Genomic DNA, 20,757 nt, shown 5'->3' on the forward strand with positions numbered 1-20,757 from the left:
CAAGCAATGGAACCTGAGCCCGTCGGCGAGGAATGTGTTGATGCTGGAAGTGGGTTGCAGTCACACGATGACAAGGAACACGATGCTTATTTGGATAAAGACAATGAGTGGCAGGTGCAACAATCACTGAATGATTGAATAGAAGAAATTCTAAACGTGCAGATTCTGTTGATGGCGAGATCATTGGCAATGATGACTGGAACACCGGAACCCGTGTGAAGACAGTGGAGGTGGGCGGTGGTGGGCCCACACAGCCAGGGGCACGCCCACCCACAACCCGTTCTCGCAAATTTAATAAGTCAATATTGACTTATTAAATATGTGCATAGGTGACATACTTAACATAATAGTTTCCCTTGAAAAGCTTCATAGAAAACACCGACCTTACCTAACCTACTTAGTATGTTAAGATAAGCATCTTATTGCTTCGTAATTACAATTATTACCTAACCTATACCTATAATAGGTTAAGTAACAATTGTAATTACGAAGCTATAAGATGCTTATTTTAACATACTAAGTAGGTTAGGTAAGGTCGGTGTTTTCTATGAAGCTTTTCAAGGGAAACTATTATGTTTAGTATGTCACCTATGCACGCAACTAATAAGTCAATATTGACTTATTAAATTTGCGAGAACGGGTTGCCACCCAAGCCTCCCATTGCTCCCCGCGCTCACTATGTGCGCCTGGCATTCCCACCTGGAACATCCACCCATGATAAACTGACATGGTTCGAACAACTTTATAATAACTTTTCCAAAACATTCCTCGATATAGTCCGACCTAGAACAACATCTCCTTACATCTTTGTGTCACGTATGCAAGAAGCTATCATCACTCAACTGGTCGAAGGTAAGATTGGTAATATTGTTTTCACCAGAGAAGACATCATCAATCGCCCTAAAAAATTTAAGGAATATCTTGTTACCAGTAGTTTCCCCAAAGAGTATCCTCTTGAGAGACCTTATAACCTTGAAGGAGTCTACGAGGCAAGACGGATACATAAGGGCGGTCAACCTCTAAACAGGATCATCATTGTTTGGAATGGCAGTGACCCTCCCCCTGAACATTACACCTTCTTTGGACATTTCATCCCATCAAGTCCTATCAGATCTTGGGTATCCCCCCCCTGTTGTTTGTTATAAGTGCCACGGTACTCATCATATCTCTACGTACTGTCGACATGACCCTGTGTGTGGGCTCTGTGCTGAACAAAACGATAGGCGGCAGTGTCCTCACAGGGACCCCCCTACCCTTGAGGATGGGGAGGTAGCCTCTCCTCCGGTGTCCCAGGTGATTGTGTCAAGGCGAAGATGTATGGCATCGTGGCTTCCCTCGACGCCCCGCCCTCTCTAACACGAGCAGGAAGCCAGTGGCGTCTGGTCCAGCTGCAGGAGACACCCAGCAGGAAGCTTCTGATGTCACCTCTAGTAAGCAGTTTCCAATCATCGTCGGACTAAAGCAAACAAGCAAAGATACAGAAGAAATTGACTAGTTAAAAAATAAAATTTGTGAATTGGAAATTAAAATAAAAACATTAGAGACAAATCTGCCCGGTGATAGTGGTGAAGTGAATCATGCTAATAATAGTGATCAAGTAAATTCTCCCAGCACCAGTAGTGAAGTGAGTGGTAATCTTGCAGCTGCCGAGGCTACTCCATCTAACCCTACGGAACACGAGTGTCAAATCTCCATGGGAAATGGTGTTAGAGTAGTCATTGATCCCTCACTGACACCCCACTAGATCATAATGAAACCCTTGAGGTGGTTACAGATAAAGAGTTTAAGAGAACACCAACTGCTACACAGGCAAAACGCATCCTACGCAAAAGTGACATTACTCAGGACACATGGGACAAAGTTGCTTATGTTGTCCAAGTGTTTAATGAGCTTAAATGTTACCTTCATTCCCTTGACGCTTAACCATGGCTCATCAAACACAAACAATTAAGTTTATTTCTTGGAACATTCGAAGTGTTTATCTTCGGATAAATGACGTAATCTTGTATGCTAAAATGAGAGACGTGGATGTGATGTGTTTACAGGAACCATATACGTCCACAAGTATCAAGTAGGTCCCACCCAGGATACCTGGGTATATAGCATACAACAACGATATCGGAACTGGTCTACTCACGTATATTAAGAGTGGATTAATCTGTAAACTAATTAAAAATCACAGGAGTGATAGTATACATTATCAAAAATTCAAACTACAAACCGCAAATAGCAATTTCCTACTGTATAACATATATGGACGATGTAGTGTACTTAATGCAGACCTGCTACCGAAACCTACAGGTAACACAGCTATGTTATATATGGGTGACTTTAATGCTCGTCACACTGCTCTTGGTGATGTTCAGTGTAACACTAATGGAAGGGTCTTCTTGAAATACCTTACTGATCATAATATTACTGTGTATGATACTGATAAACAGACCCATTTATTGGGGGGTAGACTGGATTATGTGATTGGCTACAGCCTAGCAGATAGCAACGTCAACGTTAAGCTCATCCCAGAACTAGTAAGTGATCATTTTGCAATATATTGTGAATACAATGTAGCGGATATTAGGTCTAATCCTCATCCTATAGTTAAAATTAGCATTCTAGACAATCTTAAACAGCACTTTAAGGCTTATGTACATAAGTGGTACACTGGGTGTACACCTGTATCAGTGGACCACTTTTACAATGATCTTGTCAGTATCATTACCAGTTATTATGATACCTGGGTTAAATCAAGGAAAAAAAGAACACTCGTTCTTCCTCATGGACAGAGGATCCTATTATTATTGCAGAGCTAAAGTGCTTCAGCTTGCTGACTCTTATAAACGAGACAAAACAGCTGACAATTTACTTTCATTCCTTAATGCCAACAGAGATTTTCGCGAGCTTAAGGGTCAAGTTAAGAACACATATTGGGAACAATTCCTACAAGGTATCAATAGAACTACAACATTATCAGAAATGTGGAACAAAATTAAAACCATTACCAAACCTTCAGCCCCAGTTCAGCTTCATCATACTCCTGCAGAATATGCTGACATGCTCCTAGCTCAATGGTCTAGTGTCTCACAAATTTCTTCCTTACCCCCAGATATACAGCAGCATTTAAGACATACCAACATTAACAGAAACTTTAATATTGAAATAGCACGTTTCTCACCAGATTTAACAGATCAGTTTTCTATAACCCTCTTTGAATTAACATCAGCATTAGGGAAACCTAAACAAACTGCCCCTGGTGAGGATGGTATAACTTATAACATCTTGAGCTTACTGAATGATGTCCCTAGCCACCCTCTACTTGACCTCTATCAAATGAGCCTCTCACAAGGTATCTTGCCAAAAAATGGACACAAAGTCTCATAATACCAATTCCTAAACCTAACTCTCAAAAATTCAGACCCATTTTCCTTACATTTTGCATGTGTAAAGTCTTGGAGATAATTGTTCTCAATCATGTTTCAGGTCAAAGAAAAACTGGCTTCTAACTATATGGGTTCATGCCCAAGTGTAGCATACAAACATGCTTTGCTGAATATTTTGTAAACTCCCAGGATGGGACACAGGCAGCCTTTATTGACCTAAAGTCAGCTTTCGATGTAGCGAATGACGAAATAATATTAGAGCAACTTGCTGAATTAGGAATCAAAGGTAATCTTCTGAGTTGGATAAAGAGCTACCTATCCAACAGGCATACTAGTGTCCTATTTAAAGAGTTAAAAGTACAAGAACAGATGCATTCGAACTAGGCACACCTCAAGGTGGTGTTCTAAGCCCTATGCTCTTCAATATACTTATGCACAAACTTATCCATGACATACCTGTACAACCTACGGAAACTGTTATATGTTATGCTGATATTTGTATTATGGCACACAGTAAACCAAGGCTACAAGTGTTACTTGATCCATTCTCCAAGAAAGTAGTAGAATGTGGCCTCATAATCTCTGTTGATTAAACAAGGGTTCTTATTCCCCATTCTCTTCATGTTAACTGTACTATTAATGGAGTGCCCGTGGAAACGTGTGAGTCTTATAAATATCTTGGAGTCGAGGTTAATGATACAAATCTCATCAGCAACCTGCGCAAAAAACTTGTTGAGCGTCTTAAACCTCTCAAAACTCTTGTTGGCAAAGGATTTGGTATTAACATAAAATATGCTCGTAGTTTTTATATTGCCTTTATACGGTCTGTTGTTGATTATTATGCCTTGCATCTTCTTAATTTTTCTCCTAAACAATTACAAGGCCTAGATGTAGTACAGAATGATGCCATGCGCATCATCCTGGGTTGTCCTAGAACTGTCAGAATTGTTAATATGAGAAAGGAACTAAACTTACCTTAAATTTACGAAAGAATAGTTCTACTTAGTACTATATTTTGTGCCAAAACTTTGAAAAATAATGGTCCCCCAGCTCTATCCAAATTAAATTGAGATCCATTCTAAACAATTCTGAATGTTCCCTCAATCCGCCGCAAAAAGCTCCTTACAGTGTGTGGCTCAGTTGTTGTGCCTATAATCTTCTGAAACTGAATGTGTCTCTTAATCCTGATAAAACTGTTCACTATATTCCCCCTTGGAAAGATGTGGAGGTCTCTCTGCATTATACCTCCATCAGTGTAAAACAAATGTATAACACTGAAATTTTGAGATGTATAACATTAGAAGCTATTGACAGTCATCTTCAAATTCTCAAACCGACTGAATCCTATGCCTTTACTGATGGCTCTGTGCAGTTAGGCACTGGTAGAACAGGTTGTGTATGTACAGTATATAAAGAGAATGAAATGATCATGTCTGGTACACAGAGATTGAACAACTGTGCAAGCACGACACAGACCGAGTTATTGGGCATTTATCTAGCCACTGAATACCTTAAGCTCAATGGTGGTGTAGTTATTTTCTGTGACTCTAAAAGTGCTCTGCAGGCCTTAAATAACCCATCACAATGGATGTCTGAAGTAGCTTGTAATATTAATCGGAATGTAATTTTTGCCAATGATAATAACTCTTGTATAAAACTTATGTGGATCCCATCCCATGTTGGAGTTGGAAAACATGACTTTGTCACCGATTGGCCAATGAGGCTTGCAGGAAAGAAAACATTGATTATGACTTTGGACTATCTAATGCAATTATTAGAAACATACAAATTAAAGAAATTAATTCAGATTTAGAAGAACTAAGAAATGCCCAGAGACCTGAAAGCTGCAGTATTAAAAGTTATGACAAGTTTTGTAATAATAGGTATTTGTATGGTCAGCACAGTAACCGAACCAGGCAATGTGATGTAGTCATTGCGCGAATTCGCCTTGGCTATAGACACATCTGGCAGGTTAGTGAGGCTGAGCCACTACCAGAATATTCAGATTGTAAACTCTGTGATAAACCTTTAATGCATTCACTAGAACACTATATTGTTGAATATGAAACCGTAAAAGACTTTAGACCTCCTGGCCTCTTGTACCACCAACTGTGTAACTATTTCATTGACTCAGGTGTTCTGGACGACATCCTAACAATTTATCCAAAATTTGCTTGTCCATTTTAAAGAATGAAGAACAATTTTTTTTTATATTACTTCTAAGCTGCATCACTTATGAACCCATCCCTCCCCTTGTGTGGCAGTTCATAATAGGAAGTTTTCACATATTCATACATTAAAACATTGATTGTAACCATGATATATATGTGTTTCCGCCTACAGTTTAGACCTATTGTCTTGTGTATGACCCTCTGTCCTGCGTGACAGTGAATACCAGCATTATCCTCACTTTAATAAGGCTTAATCGAAATCCTCAGATTAGGCAAAATTGTAATTGATTTTGTCAATAAAGATGTTAATAATAATAAACCATTTTATTCCACAGGTCGCAAGGTTCCGGGTCGTGCGTGGCCACAAAATTCTGTCGTCAAGGCTCCCGAGTCGTCGTGGTCGCTGCAGCGAGTGGCGTCGAGAGAGCTGGTCGCTGGTAGAGGTGGTCACTGGTAGAGGTGGTCGCTGGTAGAGGACACGGTGTGCAGAGTGGGATGGACCGTCGACCAGAGTACCGGTACACCGGGGTGAACAGCGGCCCGGGGACGGTCCACTGCCTCACCTTCACCATCATCACCTTCAATGTCATCTCCGCCGTGAGTACTTACCTGACACTGACTCCTGGGGGCGAGGCCGAGCTCTGGGGCCCCAGCCACTGTCATGTGTGCACCAAGCTCTGGGGCCCCAGCCACTGTCATATGTGCACCAAGCTCTGGGGCCCCAGCCACTGTCATGTGTGCACCAAGCTCTGGGGCCCCAGCCACTGTCATGTGTGCACCAAGCTCTGGGGCCCCAGCCACAGTCATGTGTGCACCAAGCTCTGGGGCCCCAGCCACTGTCATGTGTGCACCAAGCTCTGGGGCCCCAGCCACAGTCATGTGTGCACCAAGCTCTGGGGCCCCAGCCACTGTCATGTGTGCACCAAGCTCTGGGGCCCCAGCCACAGTCATGTGTGCACCAAGCTCTGGGGCCCCAGCCACTGTCATATGTGCACCAAGCTCTGGGGCCCCAGCCACTGTCATGTGTGCACCAAGCTCTGGGGCCCCAGCCACTGTCATGTGTGCACCAAGCTCTGGGGCCCCAGCCACAGTCATGTGTGCACCAAGCTCTGGGGCCCCAGCCACAGTCATGTGTGCACCAAGCTCTGGGGCCCCAGCCACAGTCATGTGTGCACCAAGCTCTGGGGCCCCAGCCACAGTCATGTGTGCACCAAGCTCTGGGGCCCCAGCCACTGTCATGTGTGCACCAAGCTCTGGGGCCCCAGCCACTGTCATGTGTGCACCAAGCTCTGGGGCCCCAGCCACTGTCATGTGTGCACCAAGCTCTGGGGCCCCAGCCACTGTCATGTGTGCACCAAGTTCTGGGGCCCCAGCCACTGTCATGTGTGCACCAAGCTCTGGGGCCCCAGCCACTGTCATGTGTGCACCAAGTTCTGGGGCCCCAGCCACTGTCATGTGTGCACCAAGTTCTGGGGCCCCAGCCACTGTCATGGGTGCACCAAGTTCACTGACCTTGTACCTGGGGTCCTGAGTGTTCTTGTAGTGCTCTACCATCAGTGCCAGTCACGGCTGTCTAGTCAACCTCAGAATACGGTTAAGAATATATTCAATAATATTATTACAAATTTTCATTAGATATTAACCTTACTTAGTGTTAAAATTATATTAGTAATAGGATGAATCTGGATCCAGCTGTGTACGAGAGCCTTCAGGTGGTCGGTTGACGGGGGTATGAGGCATAGCTACGTGTTGAGAGACTATGGTTCACACGGTAGCCGCCTGGGCGTGAGTGTGCTCCCTGAGAGGGTGACGTCCTTGAGTAAGGCGTGACCAGCACGAGGCTGGTAATGGCTGAGAGGCTTGAGTTATGGTTACCAGTTTCTGGTTGACCTTCTCCCCCACAGCAGTGTGGCCACCATCCAGGCGTGCTGTGGCTGCCCTTGCCATAGACACCCACAGAGTGCTCCAGACCTAGACTGTGTGGAGCTGGTCCTTAGCAACAGCAGCGGCCGCTTCCTACCCCGTACAGAGCAACAGTGGCATATTATTGTTATAACTTGTGAGGGGAAAGGTCCAGCGTCCACCCCCCCATAACTACGGGGTCACCATAGCCCGTGCTACTTGGAGCTTTTTGTTCCAGGTAGCGAATCTTTAACAACAACATTAACGTCCAGCACACATGTTTATGTTAACATAAACACACATGTCTGGTCCACAGAAGCACGCCCCGTTACACACCTGCTCTCACAGACATGGACAACACCTGCTCTCACAGGCATGGACAACACCTGCTCTCACAGGCATGGACAACACCTGCTCTCACAGGCATGGACAACACCTGCTCTCACAGACAAGGACAACACCTGCTCTCACAGACAAGGACAACACCTGCTCTCACAGACAAGGACAACACCTGCTCTCACAGACAAGGACAACACCTGCTCTCACAGACAAGGACAACACCTGCTCTCACAGACAAGGACAACACCTGCTCTCACAGACATGGACAACACCTGCTCTCACAGACAAGGACAACACCTGCTCTCACAGACAAGGACAACACCTGCTCTCACAGATAAGGACAACACCTGCTCTCACAGATAAGGACAACACCTGCTCTCACAGATAAGGACAACACCTGCTCTCACAGATAAGGACAACACCTGCTCTCACAGATAAGGACAACACCTGCTCTCACAGATAAGGACAACACCTGCTCTCACAGATAAGGACAACACCTGCTCTCACAGATAACAAACGTTAATATTAAATTAACGAATAATCTGAATGTTAATGAATAATTGTATTGAGCATTTATTACAATTATCAGCACTTGGAGGTGATCTATGGTTACCCTCCCCCAGGTGACGGTTACCCTCCCCCAGGTGACGGTTACCCTCCCCCAGGTGATGGTTACCCTCCCCCAGGTGACGGTTACCCTCCCCCAGGTGACGGTTACCCTCCCCCAGGTGATAGTTACCCTCCCCCAGGTGACAGTTACCCTCCCCCAGGTGACAGTTACCCTCCCCCAGGTGACAGTTACCCTCCCCCAGGTGACAGTTACCCTCCCCCAGGTGACGGTTACCCTCCCCCAGGTGACAGTTACCCTCCCCCAGGTGACGGTTACCCTCCCCCAGGTGACAGTTACCCTCCCCCAGGTGACAGTTACCCTCCCCCAGGTGACAGTTACCCTCCCCCAGGTGACAGTTACCCTCCCCCAGGTGACAGTTACCCTCCCCCAGGTGACAGTTACCCTCCCCCAGGTGACAGTTACCCTCCCCCAGGTGACAGTTACCCTCCCCCAGGTGACAGTTACCCTCCCCCAGGTGACAGTTACCCTCCCCCAGGTGACAGTTACCCTCCCCCAGGTGACAGTTACCCTCCCCCAGGTGACAGTTACCCTCCCCCAGGTGACAGGGGTAACACCTAAACGAGCCTAACTAATCTGTCAAGAAAGTTTGACAAGTGTGAGAGACGTCCGACCAACCACTCAACGCTCCCACCTCTTCTCGTGTTCTGATTGGTTGATTAGCTGGATCACCTCCACCACTCATTGTCTGTGATATCCTTACCTTACCCCCTTCCCCCCCAGTCCCCCTTCCGTGTTGTGGCTGGAACAGAGGCCATTATGTATGGCTTTCCCAGATGACCGCTCCTGTTCCTTCTTGGAGGGGGGGACTCATGTAAGAGGACGGGGCTTCACCGTCTGCTGGAGGGGGGGGGGGGGACTCATGTAAGAGGACGGGGCTTCACCGTCTCCTGGAGGGGGGGGGGGACTCATGTAAGAGGACGGGGCTTCACCGTCTCCTGGAGGGGGGGGGGACTCATGTAAGAGGACGGGGCTACACCGTCTGCTGGAGGGGGGGGGACTCATGTAAGAGGACGGGGCTTCACCGTCTCCTGGAGGGGGGGGGGACTCATGTAAGAGAACGGGGCTTCACCGTCTCCTGGAGGGGGGGGGGGGACTCATGTAAGAGGACGGGGCTTCACCGTCTCCTGGAGGGGGGGGGACTCATGTAAGAGGACGGGGCTTCACCGTCTCCTGGAGGGGGGGGGACTCATGTAAGAGGACGGGGCTTCACCGTCTCCTGGAGAGGGGGACTCATGTAAGAGGACGGGGCCACAGCGTCTCCTGGAGGGGGGGGGACTCATGTAAGAGGACGGGGCTTCACCGTCTCCTGGAGGGGGGGGGGGGAACCATGTAAGAGGACGGGGCTTCACCGTCTCCTGGAGGGGAGGGGGACTCGTGTAAGAGGACGGGGCTTCACCGTCTCCTGGAGGGGGGGGACTCATGTAAGAGGACGGGGCTTCACCGTCTCCTGGAGGGGGGGGGACTCATGTAAGAGGACGGGGCTTCACCGTCTTCTGGAGGGGGGGGGACTCATGTCAGAGGACGGGGCTTCACCGTCTCCTGGAGGAAGGGGGACTCATGTAAGAGGACGGGGCTTCACCGTCTCCTGGAGGGGGGGGGGACTCATGTAAGAGGACGGGGCTTCACCGTCTCCTGGAGAGGGGGGGGACTCATGTAAGAGGACGGGGCCACAGCGTCTCCTGGAGGGGGGGGGGGAACCATGTAAGAGGACGGGGCTTCACCGTCTGCTGGAGGGGGGGGGGACTCATGTAAGAGGACGGGGCCACAGCGTCTCCTGGAGGGGGGGGGACTCATGTAAGAGGACGGGGCTTCACCGTCTGCTGGAGGGGAGGGGGGACTCGTGTAAGAGGACGGGGCTTCACCGTCTCCTGGAGGGGGGGGGGGACCATGTAAGAGGACGGGGCTTCACCGTCTGCTGGAGGGGAGGGGGGACTCGTGTAAGAGGACGGGGCTTCACCGTCTCCTGGAGGGGGGGGGGGGACCATGTAAGAGGACGGGGCTTCACCGTCTGCTGGAGGGGGGGACTCATGTAAGAGGACGGGGCCACAGCGTCTCCTGGAGGGGGGACTCATGTAAGAGGACGGGGCCACAGCGTCTCATGGAGGGGGACTCATGTAAGAGGACGGGGCCACACTTTCGCCTGGAGGGGGGGGGGGGGAAGACTCATGTAAGAGAACAGGGCCACAGCGTCTCCTGGAGGGAGGACTCGTGTAAGAGGACGGGACCACACCATCACCTGGAGGGAGGACTCATGTAAGAGGACGGGGCCACACCGTCTCCTGGAGGAGGGGGGGGGAGACTCATGTAAGAGGATGGGGCCACATCGTCTCCTGGAGGGGGAGGGGAGACTCATGTAAGAGGATGGGGCCACATCGTCTCCTGGAGGGGGGGGGGGGGGGAGACTCATGTAAGAGGATGGGACCACATCGTCTCCTGGAGGGGGGGAACTCATGTAAGAGGACGGGACCTATTACGGCCCTACCGGGACGCAACCGGGTTCTTCTCTGATGGTAGTAGAGTTTGGGAATCCGGCCCCAAGTTAGTAGAGGCTTTCAAGCGGTGTGTTCCATAATGCAAGTTAAATTAAAGGGGGAGGACACAAGTATTCCGATAAATATTTCCACCACCATATATAAATAAATAACAGTCGCACGCGGGGATTATTACTACACAAAAATATATACAGTTGCATCTTCCTCCGAAGACACTGGATGCTCAATGATGCCCACTCTGGGTAGCCCAGGTTCCTTCTTCCGTGGCCCACGATGAATCCACGCCGACTACCCTGGCCACAGGCCAGCCAAATCACAGTCCCACTGGGCGCTTTGTCGTGATGGCTTTCAACCACAATCCAGCCTGTGGCTGGCAGGTACCGATCAGTCTCGCTGTTTAGGCCACTCCACGACCGATACTAGGGTTGTGAGCCCTAGGCAGGAGTCTCGTGTGACTCACTAGTCACTCTCCTCATACAGCACTCCAGTGGGTGGTCTCCTCCACCAGCCAATCCCGGATAAGGCAATTCCCAACGCTGCCACTGCTCAGGAAGGCTATTACTCTCAACAGAGTTCGTCCAGGGATGGCTCACAGCTTCTTCAAAGCAGACTAATGAGGAGACCTTGGCTGCCTTGGGTAGACTGATCCGCCGTCCAACACTGCAGTCCCAGGTCGACTCTGAAACCAGACACGTCATCAGTACTGGGGATACTACCTGGGGCCACTAGGAAACATCACTTACTAGCTTAGACAGAAACGTCCACCTATTTGCTCCATAGATGGCGTTCACTGTCTAAGCGCCATCTCACCAGAAGTCAGCAGCGGCTACGTCACGAGCCGACTAGGACAGGCATCCAGCACTTATTGCTGGCCTATCCTGTCACCACTAGATGGCGTCGTCCATTTGGAGTGGGTTTCGGGAGCGGACTCACAGATGGCGTTGTCGTCACTGCTCCGGGCTCCGACGCTGGACTCGGTCCGTAACAGGACCACATCGTCTCCAGTATGTGGTGATGGCCGCCTGAAGCAACCGGTGTCGCCTTCACCTAGCAGGGATTCGATGCCAAATCGGTTTCGTTTTGACGGCTAAATATTTGCTCTTCTGTTTTGTGTGTGTGTGTCTGTCTGTTGAACAGCTGCTGTGTCACCTCGTGTCGCTATCTTTGCCTCACCGTTGAATCTGTGCCAGCGTTATAGGTGTGCTTCCTATCTAGTAATAAACGAGTCTGTCCCTCGTGTGGGGAAAAACTCAAGGCAGCTATTCTCCCTTTTAAATTGAATTTAATATGATAAAGTTTTATCTTATTTATTTTCTTAGTGAGTAAGAAATTAATTGAGTGAACTATATGTACTTGTTAAAACTGCCTGAAATTATCTCACATAATTGGGGGGACAATTTGTAGCTTAAACCACTTTAAGATGGCTCCTTCTTAAACCACAAATTGTTTACCTTTCAATATAATTATATCATACCACATATAGTGGTCTAATTTATTATTATTATAGTAATAATTACTAATTATGAATACTACTTCTACAATAACTAAAGAGGGCTTAGCTGTTCCTGTAGAAGGGGCCTGCTACAGCTGTGAAATTGTAGCATCAAAGATGGGTGTGGCCCTGTGCCTCTGAGTGCCACGTAATGGCGGCTGTGGAGGCTACAAGGCTGTGTACAGCTAGGTAAATTATGTGTAAGGCTCAACTGGCTGCTCAGCTTCTTGCTACTCCAAATCACAATTACCTGTATGGGATGTAAGGAATTAATAAAGTTCCCTAAACATATCTTGAGATCTTGAGGTTATCTTGAGATGATTTCGGGGCTTTTTAGTGTCCCCGCGGCCCGGTCCTTGACCAGGCCTCCACCCCCAGGAAGCAGCCCGTGACAGCTGACTAACACCCAGGTACCTATTTTACTGCTAGGTAACAGGGGCATAGGGTGAAAGAAACTCTGCCCAATGTTTCTCGCCGGCGCCTGGGATCGAACCCAGGACCACAGGATCACAAGTCCAGCGTGCTGTCCGCTCGGCCGACCGGCTCATATAATTACAGGTATGACATGGAATATGAGGGTCCTAAATGGTGTACACGTACGTCTTGTTGGGGGTTTTCCTACGACTTAACCATCTACCTATTGTGACAATATTGTGCACAGATTTAATCTACAAATACTTGGTAAGACGGATACGGTCGTTGCTGTGGCTGTGAGAGGCTGTGTTGCTGGTTGCTCGCTTGTTGACTCGTAATGTGGGTGTCTAGGGGGTTAAACCAGCCTCTGGAGCTCTGTACAGCGTGTTTGTTGTTGTTCTTGTTGTATTTTGGTGTAAGGTGACGCTCCCGCCTTGTATGTTGTGGTTCTACTTCTGAACTTAATTTTACATTAACAAGGGAGTCAAGCTATATTTTGGTGTTAGTAATTATATTCAGTCTTATTGAATACTTTTTTATTCCGTGTCGTCGATGACGTCACGGGATCACCCATTCTCAATTCTTAAGGGAATACTCTAAGGGGATATTATGTTATTATGTGTGTCAGATTTCCGACACCTCGTGATGACAGACCCGCCCATCCCACGTGACGACAGACCCGCCCATCCCACGTGACGACAGACCCGCCCATCCCACGTGACGACAGACCCGCCCATCCCACGTGACGACAGACCCGCCCATCCCACGTGACGACAGACCCGCCCATCCCACATGACAACACAACCCACCCATCCCACATGACAACACAACCCACCCATCCTACATGACAACACAACCCACCCATCCCACATGACAACACAACCCCGCCATAAATTAACACAATGACACGTTTGAGGAGACTAAAGGCGCCAAAACCCCAGAAATAGCGCCTGACGCCAAGCAAACATTACACAGCGAACAAATGAGCGCTTGAGTACGGGGCGCTCACTGACGCGGTCCCCACACGCGATCCAACCTTAACACCGCCGTAGACGACTCATAGGTTGACCATTGGTGAGCAGGATTGGCGTCCTCGGGCGAGGGTGTCCACGGCAGGTTTACATGTGGTGGTTGGTGATGTCATGCCTCACTCTCTTACATTTATATTTAGATCTGGCGGAGGTATTCTGGGGCGGCTGATCGGGGCATAAACACATGCCGGCAGGTGTTTGGTTTGTTGCACTTGTAAGTGTTGATCACTGCTAGAGACGTGGGCATTCTTAGTGTAACTGATATCTTCATTATGATATCAATATATATATATATATATATATATATATATATATATATATATATATATATATATATATATATATATATAACTATATTTCCAAAATTAATGTTTAAAACCACGTCAAATGCAAACATCCTCATTCCTCACACTGGAAACATTCAGACATTTTACTCACTGGAACCATTCAGACATTTTACTCACTGGAACCATTCAGACATTTTACTCACTGGAACCATTCAGACATTTTACTCACTGGAACCATTCAGACATTTTACTCACTGGAACCATTCAGACATTTTACTCACTGGAACCATTCAGACATTTTACTCATTAGAACCATTCAGACATTTTACTCACTGGAACCATCCAGACTTTTACTCACTGGAACCATCCAGACATTTTACTCACTGGAACCATTCAGACATTTTACTCACTGGAACCATTCAGACATTTTACTCACTGGAACCATCCAGACTTTTACTCACTGGAACCATCCAGACATTTTACTCACTGGAACCATTCAGACATTTTACTCACTGGAACCATTCAGACATTTTACTCACTGGAACCATCCAGAAACTTTACTCATTTCTCGGGCCCAGAGGGCGCCAATAGGCCTAGCAGGCAGGTGGGTGTTGACCCACTCATCAAACTCGTCGGGCCTAATACTGATAACAAAGATAGCTGACTTCATATTAGTTTAGGTTTAAAGCTTTAAGGCCTATCGTCTCCCCGGGTGATGCTGGCCGCCACCAAGCAAACTGTTGTGGTTGTCCTCAGGTATGCCTTAACCCCGACCAAATGTGGGTTTTATTAGTGCTAAATATACTGTGTATTTTTATATCTAACTAGCTGTACCCGGCTACGCGTTGCTGTGGCTCAAGCGTTGCTGAGCAACAGCAACCCTGTCCCCCAGCCCTCCCCATCATTCTCCCCTTCCCTGTCCCCTCGTCCTCCCCACCATCCCCCACTCCCGTCCCCTCGTCCTCTTAACCCTTCTCCACTCCACCGTTCCCTCATTCTCTCCACCATCTCCCGCTCCCCTGTACCCTCGTCCTCCCTACCATTCCCCCCTCCCCCGTCCCCTCGTCCTCTCCACCATCCCACCCTTCTTTGTCCCCTTGTCCTCCCCCCACCAATCTCCATTCCCCTGTCCAGTCGTCCCCACCATTCCCAACTCCCGCGTCCCCTCGTCCTCCCCACCATTTCCCCCTCCCTTGTCCCTTCGTCCTCCCCATCATTCCCCACTCCCTCGTTCGATGCATTCCCAAATGATCTGATGTTCCCATCAGAAAATTGGGAACATCAAATGATCTGATGTTCCCATCACTGAAATATAAGAAAAACAATTAAAAAATGAAATGAGAAAAATAATAAACTATACTTATGAAATGAACGGTATGGTAAACAACAAAGCTCAATTCCAGTGCAATGTCACACAAAATAATTAAATCAAAATGAAAATAAATCGAAATCTATGAAAATTCAATTTATCAATGAAATTGGAAACATTGGAATGGAATTGAAACATATTTAGTATAGCGTAAGTTGCTTTTACGTGCAACAGTTGGCGCTGTTTTTTTAAAAAAAAACTGTTTTTACCTGTCACAGGTGTGGCTTCTGTACATATACTCATGAAATGAACGGTATGGAAAAGAACATAGCTCAGTTCCAATGCAATGTCACACAAAATAATTAAATCAAAATGAAAATAAATCAAAATGTATGAAAATTTAATTTGTCAATGCAATCAAAAGCACTGAAATGGAATTCGTAACATATTTAGTATAGCATGTGTGTTTCTATTACGTGCAACAGATGGCGCTGTTTTTGAAAAAAAAAATGTTTTTACCTCTCACAGGTGTGGCATCTATATAGTAGGTATATACAAACACACACATATTCGAATGCAACGTTGTGTCAGAATTTCAAAGCAATCGGTGAAGAACTTTGGGAGATTACAGCGTGTGTTGCTCTTACGTCCAACAGATGGCGCTGTTTTTCAAAAAAACATGTTTTTTTTTCCTGTCACAGGTGAGGCATGTATATAGTAGGTATACAAAAACACGCGCCTTTTCAAATGCAACGTCGTGTCAAAATTTCAAAGCAATCGGTAAAGAGGTTTTGGAGATTTCTCTCACTTGAAAAACACATGAAAAACACAGTTTAAAAAAAAACAGCAGTTTTTTACCGTCACAGACGTGACATCAATATAGTATGTATTTACAAATGGATCATTGTGTGAAAATTTCAAAGCAATCAGTGAAGACCTTTCGGAGATTAGCGATTTTGAACAAACGAACATTTCCATTTTTATTTATATAGATTTTATTTGTGATCTTCATTCATGTCTAAGAATGTGAGAAATAATGTTTTGAATTTTATGTAAAATTTAGAACGGTTATCTTGAGGTTACCTTGAGGTATTTTCGGGGCTTAGCGTCCCTGCGGCCTCCTGGTTGCTGGACTGGTCAACCAGGCTGTTGGACTCGGCTGCTGCAGCCTGACGTATGAGTCACAGCCTGGTTGATCAGATCTTTGGAGGTGTTTATCGAGTTCTCTCTTGAAAACTGTGAGGGGTCGGCCAGTTATGTCCCTTATGTGTAGTGGAAGCGTGTTGAACAGTCTCGGGCCTCTGATGTTGATAGTTCTCTCTCAGAGTACCTGTTGCACCGTTCATATAGACTCAAATTAAATTTAATGTTTTTAAAATAAATTGCTGGGCCAATTCAATTGTTATTCAAGAGAGAGAGAGAGAGAGAGAGAGAGAGAGAGAGAGAGAGAGAGAGAGAGAGAGAGAGAGAGAGAGAGAGAGAGAGAGAGAGAGAGAGGGAGAAAGCGAGGGAGAGAGGAAGGGAGGGAGGGAGAAAGAGGGAGAGAGAGAGGGAGGGAGGGAGAAAGAGAGGGAGGGAGAAAGGGAGAGAGAGAGGGAGGCAGAAAGAGAAGGAGAGAGAGAGAGGGAGGGAGGGAGGGAGGGAGGGAGGGAGGGAGAAAGAGAGGGAGAGTGAGGGGAGGGAGAAAGAGAGGGAAAGGGACCCGAAAAAATCTTTGAAAAACGTCACAGAAAATTCGCATCCTTCCCTAATTCCCGTTTTCTGTTGGGCGACTCCACGAGGGGCGAGCTAAACTAAACCTTAATTTGCAAGTTTGCATTATCCTTGTCGCTGAGGAAACTTTATTTTTGGAGAAGTTTGAGGGAGGGAGGCCAGGATGGGGGAGTGTGAGGGAGGCCAGGACGGGGGAGTGTGAGGGAGGCCAGGACGGGGGAGTGTGAAGGAGGCCGCCTGGGAGCCACACAACATGCCTGGGGTAACACACAAGCCAGGTGCGGTGACTCCCAAGACTTGATCCTCTAGCTGGCTTGTCCTTTATTGTGAAGGTGTCTATATCCCCCCCCCCTCATTACCGCCTCATTACCCCCTCAATACCCCTCATAATATCCCCCTCTCTCTGTCCACGAATATTAAGCACGGGGTGATGTATAGTGAGTGTTAGGCTATAACATGTTGAGTGTTGCAGGTGCTGGGGGCGACGATGGTGGCGCTGGGGTTCTGGATCACGCTGGACACCACCTTCAAGCGCTGGGTGCAGGACCTGGCCATGGAACACTTCTGGGTGGGCGTGTACATCCTGATGGCCGCCGGGGCCCTCGTCATGCTCCAGTCCTTCTTCGGCATCTGCGGCGCCTTCCAGAGGAAGGGCAGGATGCTCATCTTGGTGAGCATGGGGAGAGGTGGGGGGTGTTAGTGCTTGTGGGGGGGGGGGGAGGGGGACCACAACTAGCTGTACAAAAATGTTGGCAGTCGTGAGACTATTTACCCAACATCCGACAGCGCTCGGTGGTCAACTTGGGCACAGATATTGAATCGAATCACCTCACTTTTTGGGGCCACGTGAACAACACAAAATGTTCACTTGTGTTTGCTCAATTGCAAATATCTGTGGCCAAGTTGACTGTCAGATGTTGGGTAAATACTCTCGCGACTGCCAACATTTTTGTGCAGTCAGGTGTGGTCTAGTGGCTAAGATACCAGATACCAGATATATATATATATATATATATATATATATATATATATATATATATATATATATATATATATATATATATATATATATATATATATAACTGAAAACTCACACCCCAGAGTCCCCAGTTGTATATAGTCCTGGGGACCATTCAGGCTTGTTTGCATATATATATATATATATAACATGCCGTACCTAGTAGCCAGAACGGACTTTTCGGCCTACTATGCATGGCCCGATTTGCCTAATAAGCCGAGTCATTTTCTATATTTTCAATAAATTCTTTCCAATTGGTTTATTTCAATTCTTATTATTACATTATATTAAGAACATAAATTATTGACTAAGTTATGTTAGGTTAGGTAGGGTAGGTTCGGTCATATTTCTATGTTAGTTTTAATTGAAATTTTAACAAATTAACTCATACATAGTGAAATGGATAGCTTTATCATTTCACAAGAAAAAATTAGAGAACTATATCAATTCAGGAAAACATGACTTATTAAGCAAATCGGGCCTTGCATAGTAGGCCGAGTATTGCGTTCTGGCTACTAGGTACGACATATATATATATATATATATATATATATATATATTGTGTTTAGATAGGAGATGCCTCGTATGGGCCAATAAGCCTTCTGCAGCCCCTATGTTTATCCCTTATGTATCCCCCAATGTTTTCACCTTCATATATATATATATATATATATATATATATATATATATATATATATATATATATATATATATATATATATATAGATAGATAGATATTAGTATATTTTTGGAGCAGATTTTCTCTGATACACATCTAATTGAACACATCAGTATAGTGACTATTGAGAAAATCCACTTGGACAATGAGGTGGGCGTGACCCTCCAGCCTTGGCTTTGCCAGCCTACCACAAGACCACCGGGACTGGTAAAAAGTCATACAACCGGATTTCTACTGAAATGATAGAAAGTCTGGAGGACTTGCTTGGACTTGCTTTCTACTGAAGGAAGTCCTAGTTTTTAAGTATCGTTCTATCATCTGGTGGATGAAGACACACTTCATCACATATTTTCATTTTATTGTTCGTCGTTTGGTCAGCAATGTGACACAACTGTGGCTTCACCTCGCCCTACGATTTACCCGGACCTGGTTAATGGTAGGGACAGCCGAAGGATAGCGTGAGATGGTTGGTGCCTGACTCCTGCTTCTAGCTGCCATCACGTCTGCCATCTTCCCTCTACGTCAAGGGAGGACCATCGGACAGCTGTGTGCTCAATGTCGAATTCATCTGGATGTTGATTACTGGTGTCAGCTCTTGAATGAACACAGCCTCATGCATATGTAGCCTCGAATGAGGCTTCATATGCATGAAGCCATTCTGGAGACTGCTCCAATATGTATACAATACTGGACATTCCACGAATACATTTAGTAGACGTCTTACACATCATTTGCAAGGAAGGTATAAAGCAACATCATTCTCAACACCACAAGACCTTCCTGATTTTGCCAGAACATAGTGAAAGATGCGACAATAATCACACGCACCGATGATCGTAGGAGGCTTCGTACGCTTGAGGCTGTGTTCACTCGGGAGCTGACACCAGTAATCAACATCCAGATGACTTCAGCTTCCAGCATACAACTCTTTGATGGTCCTCCATTGACCCATAGGGAAGATGAAAGATCTGGCGGACAGCTAGAACCTGGAGTCAGGCAACAGTCACCTAACCCTATCCTTCACCGCTCCCTACGGTTAAGGTGGTCACATGAATCGAAGAGTGAGCTGACAACTAAGTGAGTTAGTGTTTCTTCACCCTCTCGATGGTAGAATATATTATGTTGAATGAAAAATATCCATAAAGAAAACAGTAATTAAATGCTGTTTAATTACATGTAATATATATATATATATATATATATATATATATATATATATATATATATATATATATATATATATATATATATATAGCGTGTGTGGTGGAGGCCAGAGGTGTCACCACAATCGTGTGTGGTGGAGGCCAGAGGTGTCACCACAAGCGTGTGTGGTGGAGGCCAGAGGTGTCACCACAAGCGTGTGTGGTGGAGGCCAGAGGTGTCACCACAAGCGTGTGTGGTGGAGGCCAGAGGTGTCACCACAAGCGTGTGTGGTGGAGGCCAGAGGTGTCACCACAAGCGTGTGTGGTGGAGGCCAGAGGTCTCACCACAAACACTAACTTCTCCCCCCCCCCCCCCCCCCGCCCTCAGTTCTGCGTGTGTCTGGTCATATGCTTCTGCCTGGAGCTGGGAGGAGGCGTGTACATGCTCAACAACGGCATCCGAGGCTCCCACATCGAGGGCTGGCTCTCCCGACGCTTCTACTCCCTCATCAGCCAGATAGACTACGACCCCAAGTCATCCAGGATCATGAATATCATCCAGGAGTGGGTGAGTTCTGCCGGCACATCATTATTTCTTTCATTTCAACTCCAACATTTAGAGTTTTCGGGCATTCATTTCCCCTCCAAAATGTCTTCGTCTACTTCCCGCCTAAAGTGTCTTCAAGTACCTCTTGGCCAAGCTTAATTTAGACAATTAATACCGAAGAAACCAATACGAAGTTTCTGTATTGGTTTTTGT

At 46.7% G+C, this 20,757-nt stretch overlaps 1 protein-coding gene across 3 annotated transcripts in view; it reads left to right on the forward strand.

Annotated features, from left to right (window-relative positions):
* Nucleotides 1–20,757, forward strand: part of LOC123769482 (tetraspanin-2A) — an 80,728-nt gene that overhangs the window by 18,412 nt on the left and 41,559 nt on the right. For 2 of the 3 annotated variants that reach the window (XM_069308790.1, XM_069308791.1), the window contains exons 2-5: nucleotides 5,884–5,991; nucleotides 6,024–6,145; nucleotides 17,631–17,828; nucleotides 20,386–20,565. In XM_069308790.1, the coding sequence (XP_069164891.1) occupies nucleotides 6,044–6,145; nucleotides 17,631–17,828; nucleotides 20,386–20,565 (480 nt within the window). In that variant the 5' untranslated portion in view covers nucleotides 5,884–5,991; nucleotides 6,024–6,043. Of the gene's footprint in view, nucleotides 1–5,883; nucleotides 6,146–17,630; nucleotides 17,829–20,385; nucleotides 20,566–20,757 lie in introns of all 3 variants that reach the window. The other variant, XM_069308789.1, reaches the window with a different exon arrangement.

The sequence above is a fragment of the Procambarus clarkii genome, chromosome 63 (assembly GCF_040958095.1).
Source record: "Procambarus clarkii isolate CNS0578487 chromosome 63, FALCON_Pclarkii_2.0, whole genome shotgun sequence".
NCBI lineage: Eukaryota > Metazoa > Arthropoda > Malacostraca > Decapoda > Cambaridae > Procambarus > Procambarus clarkii.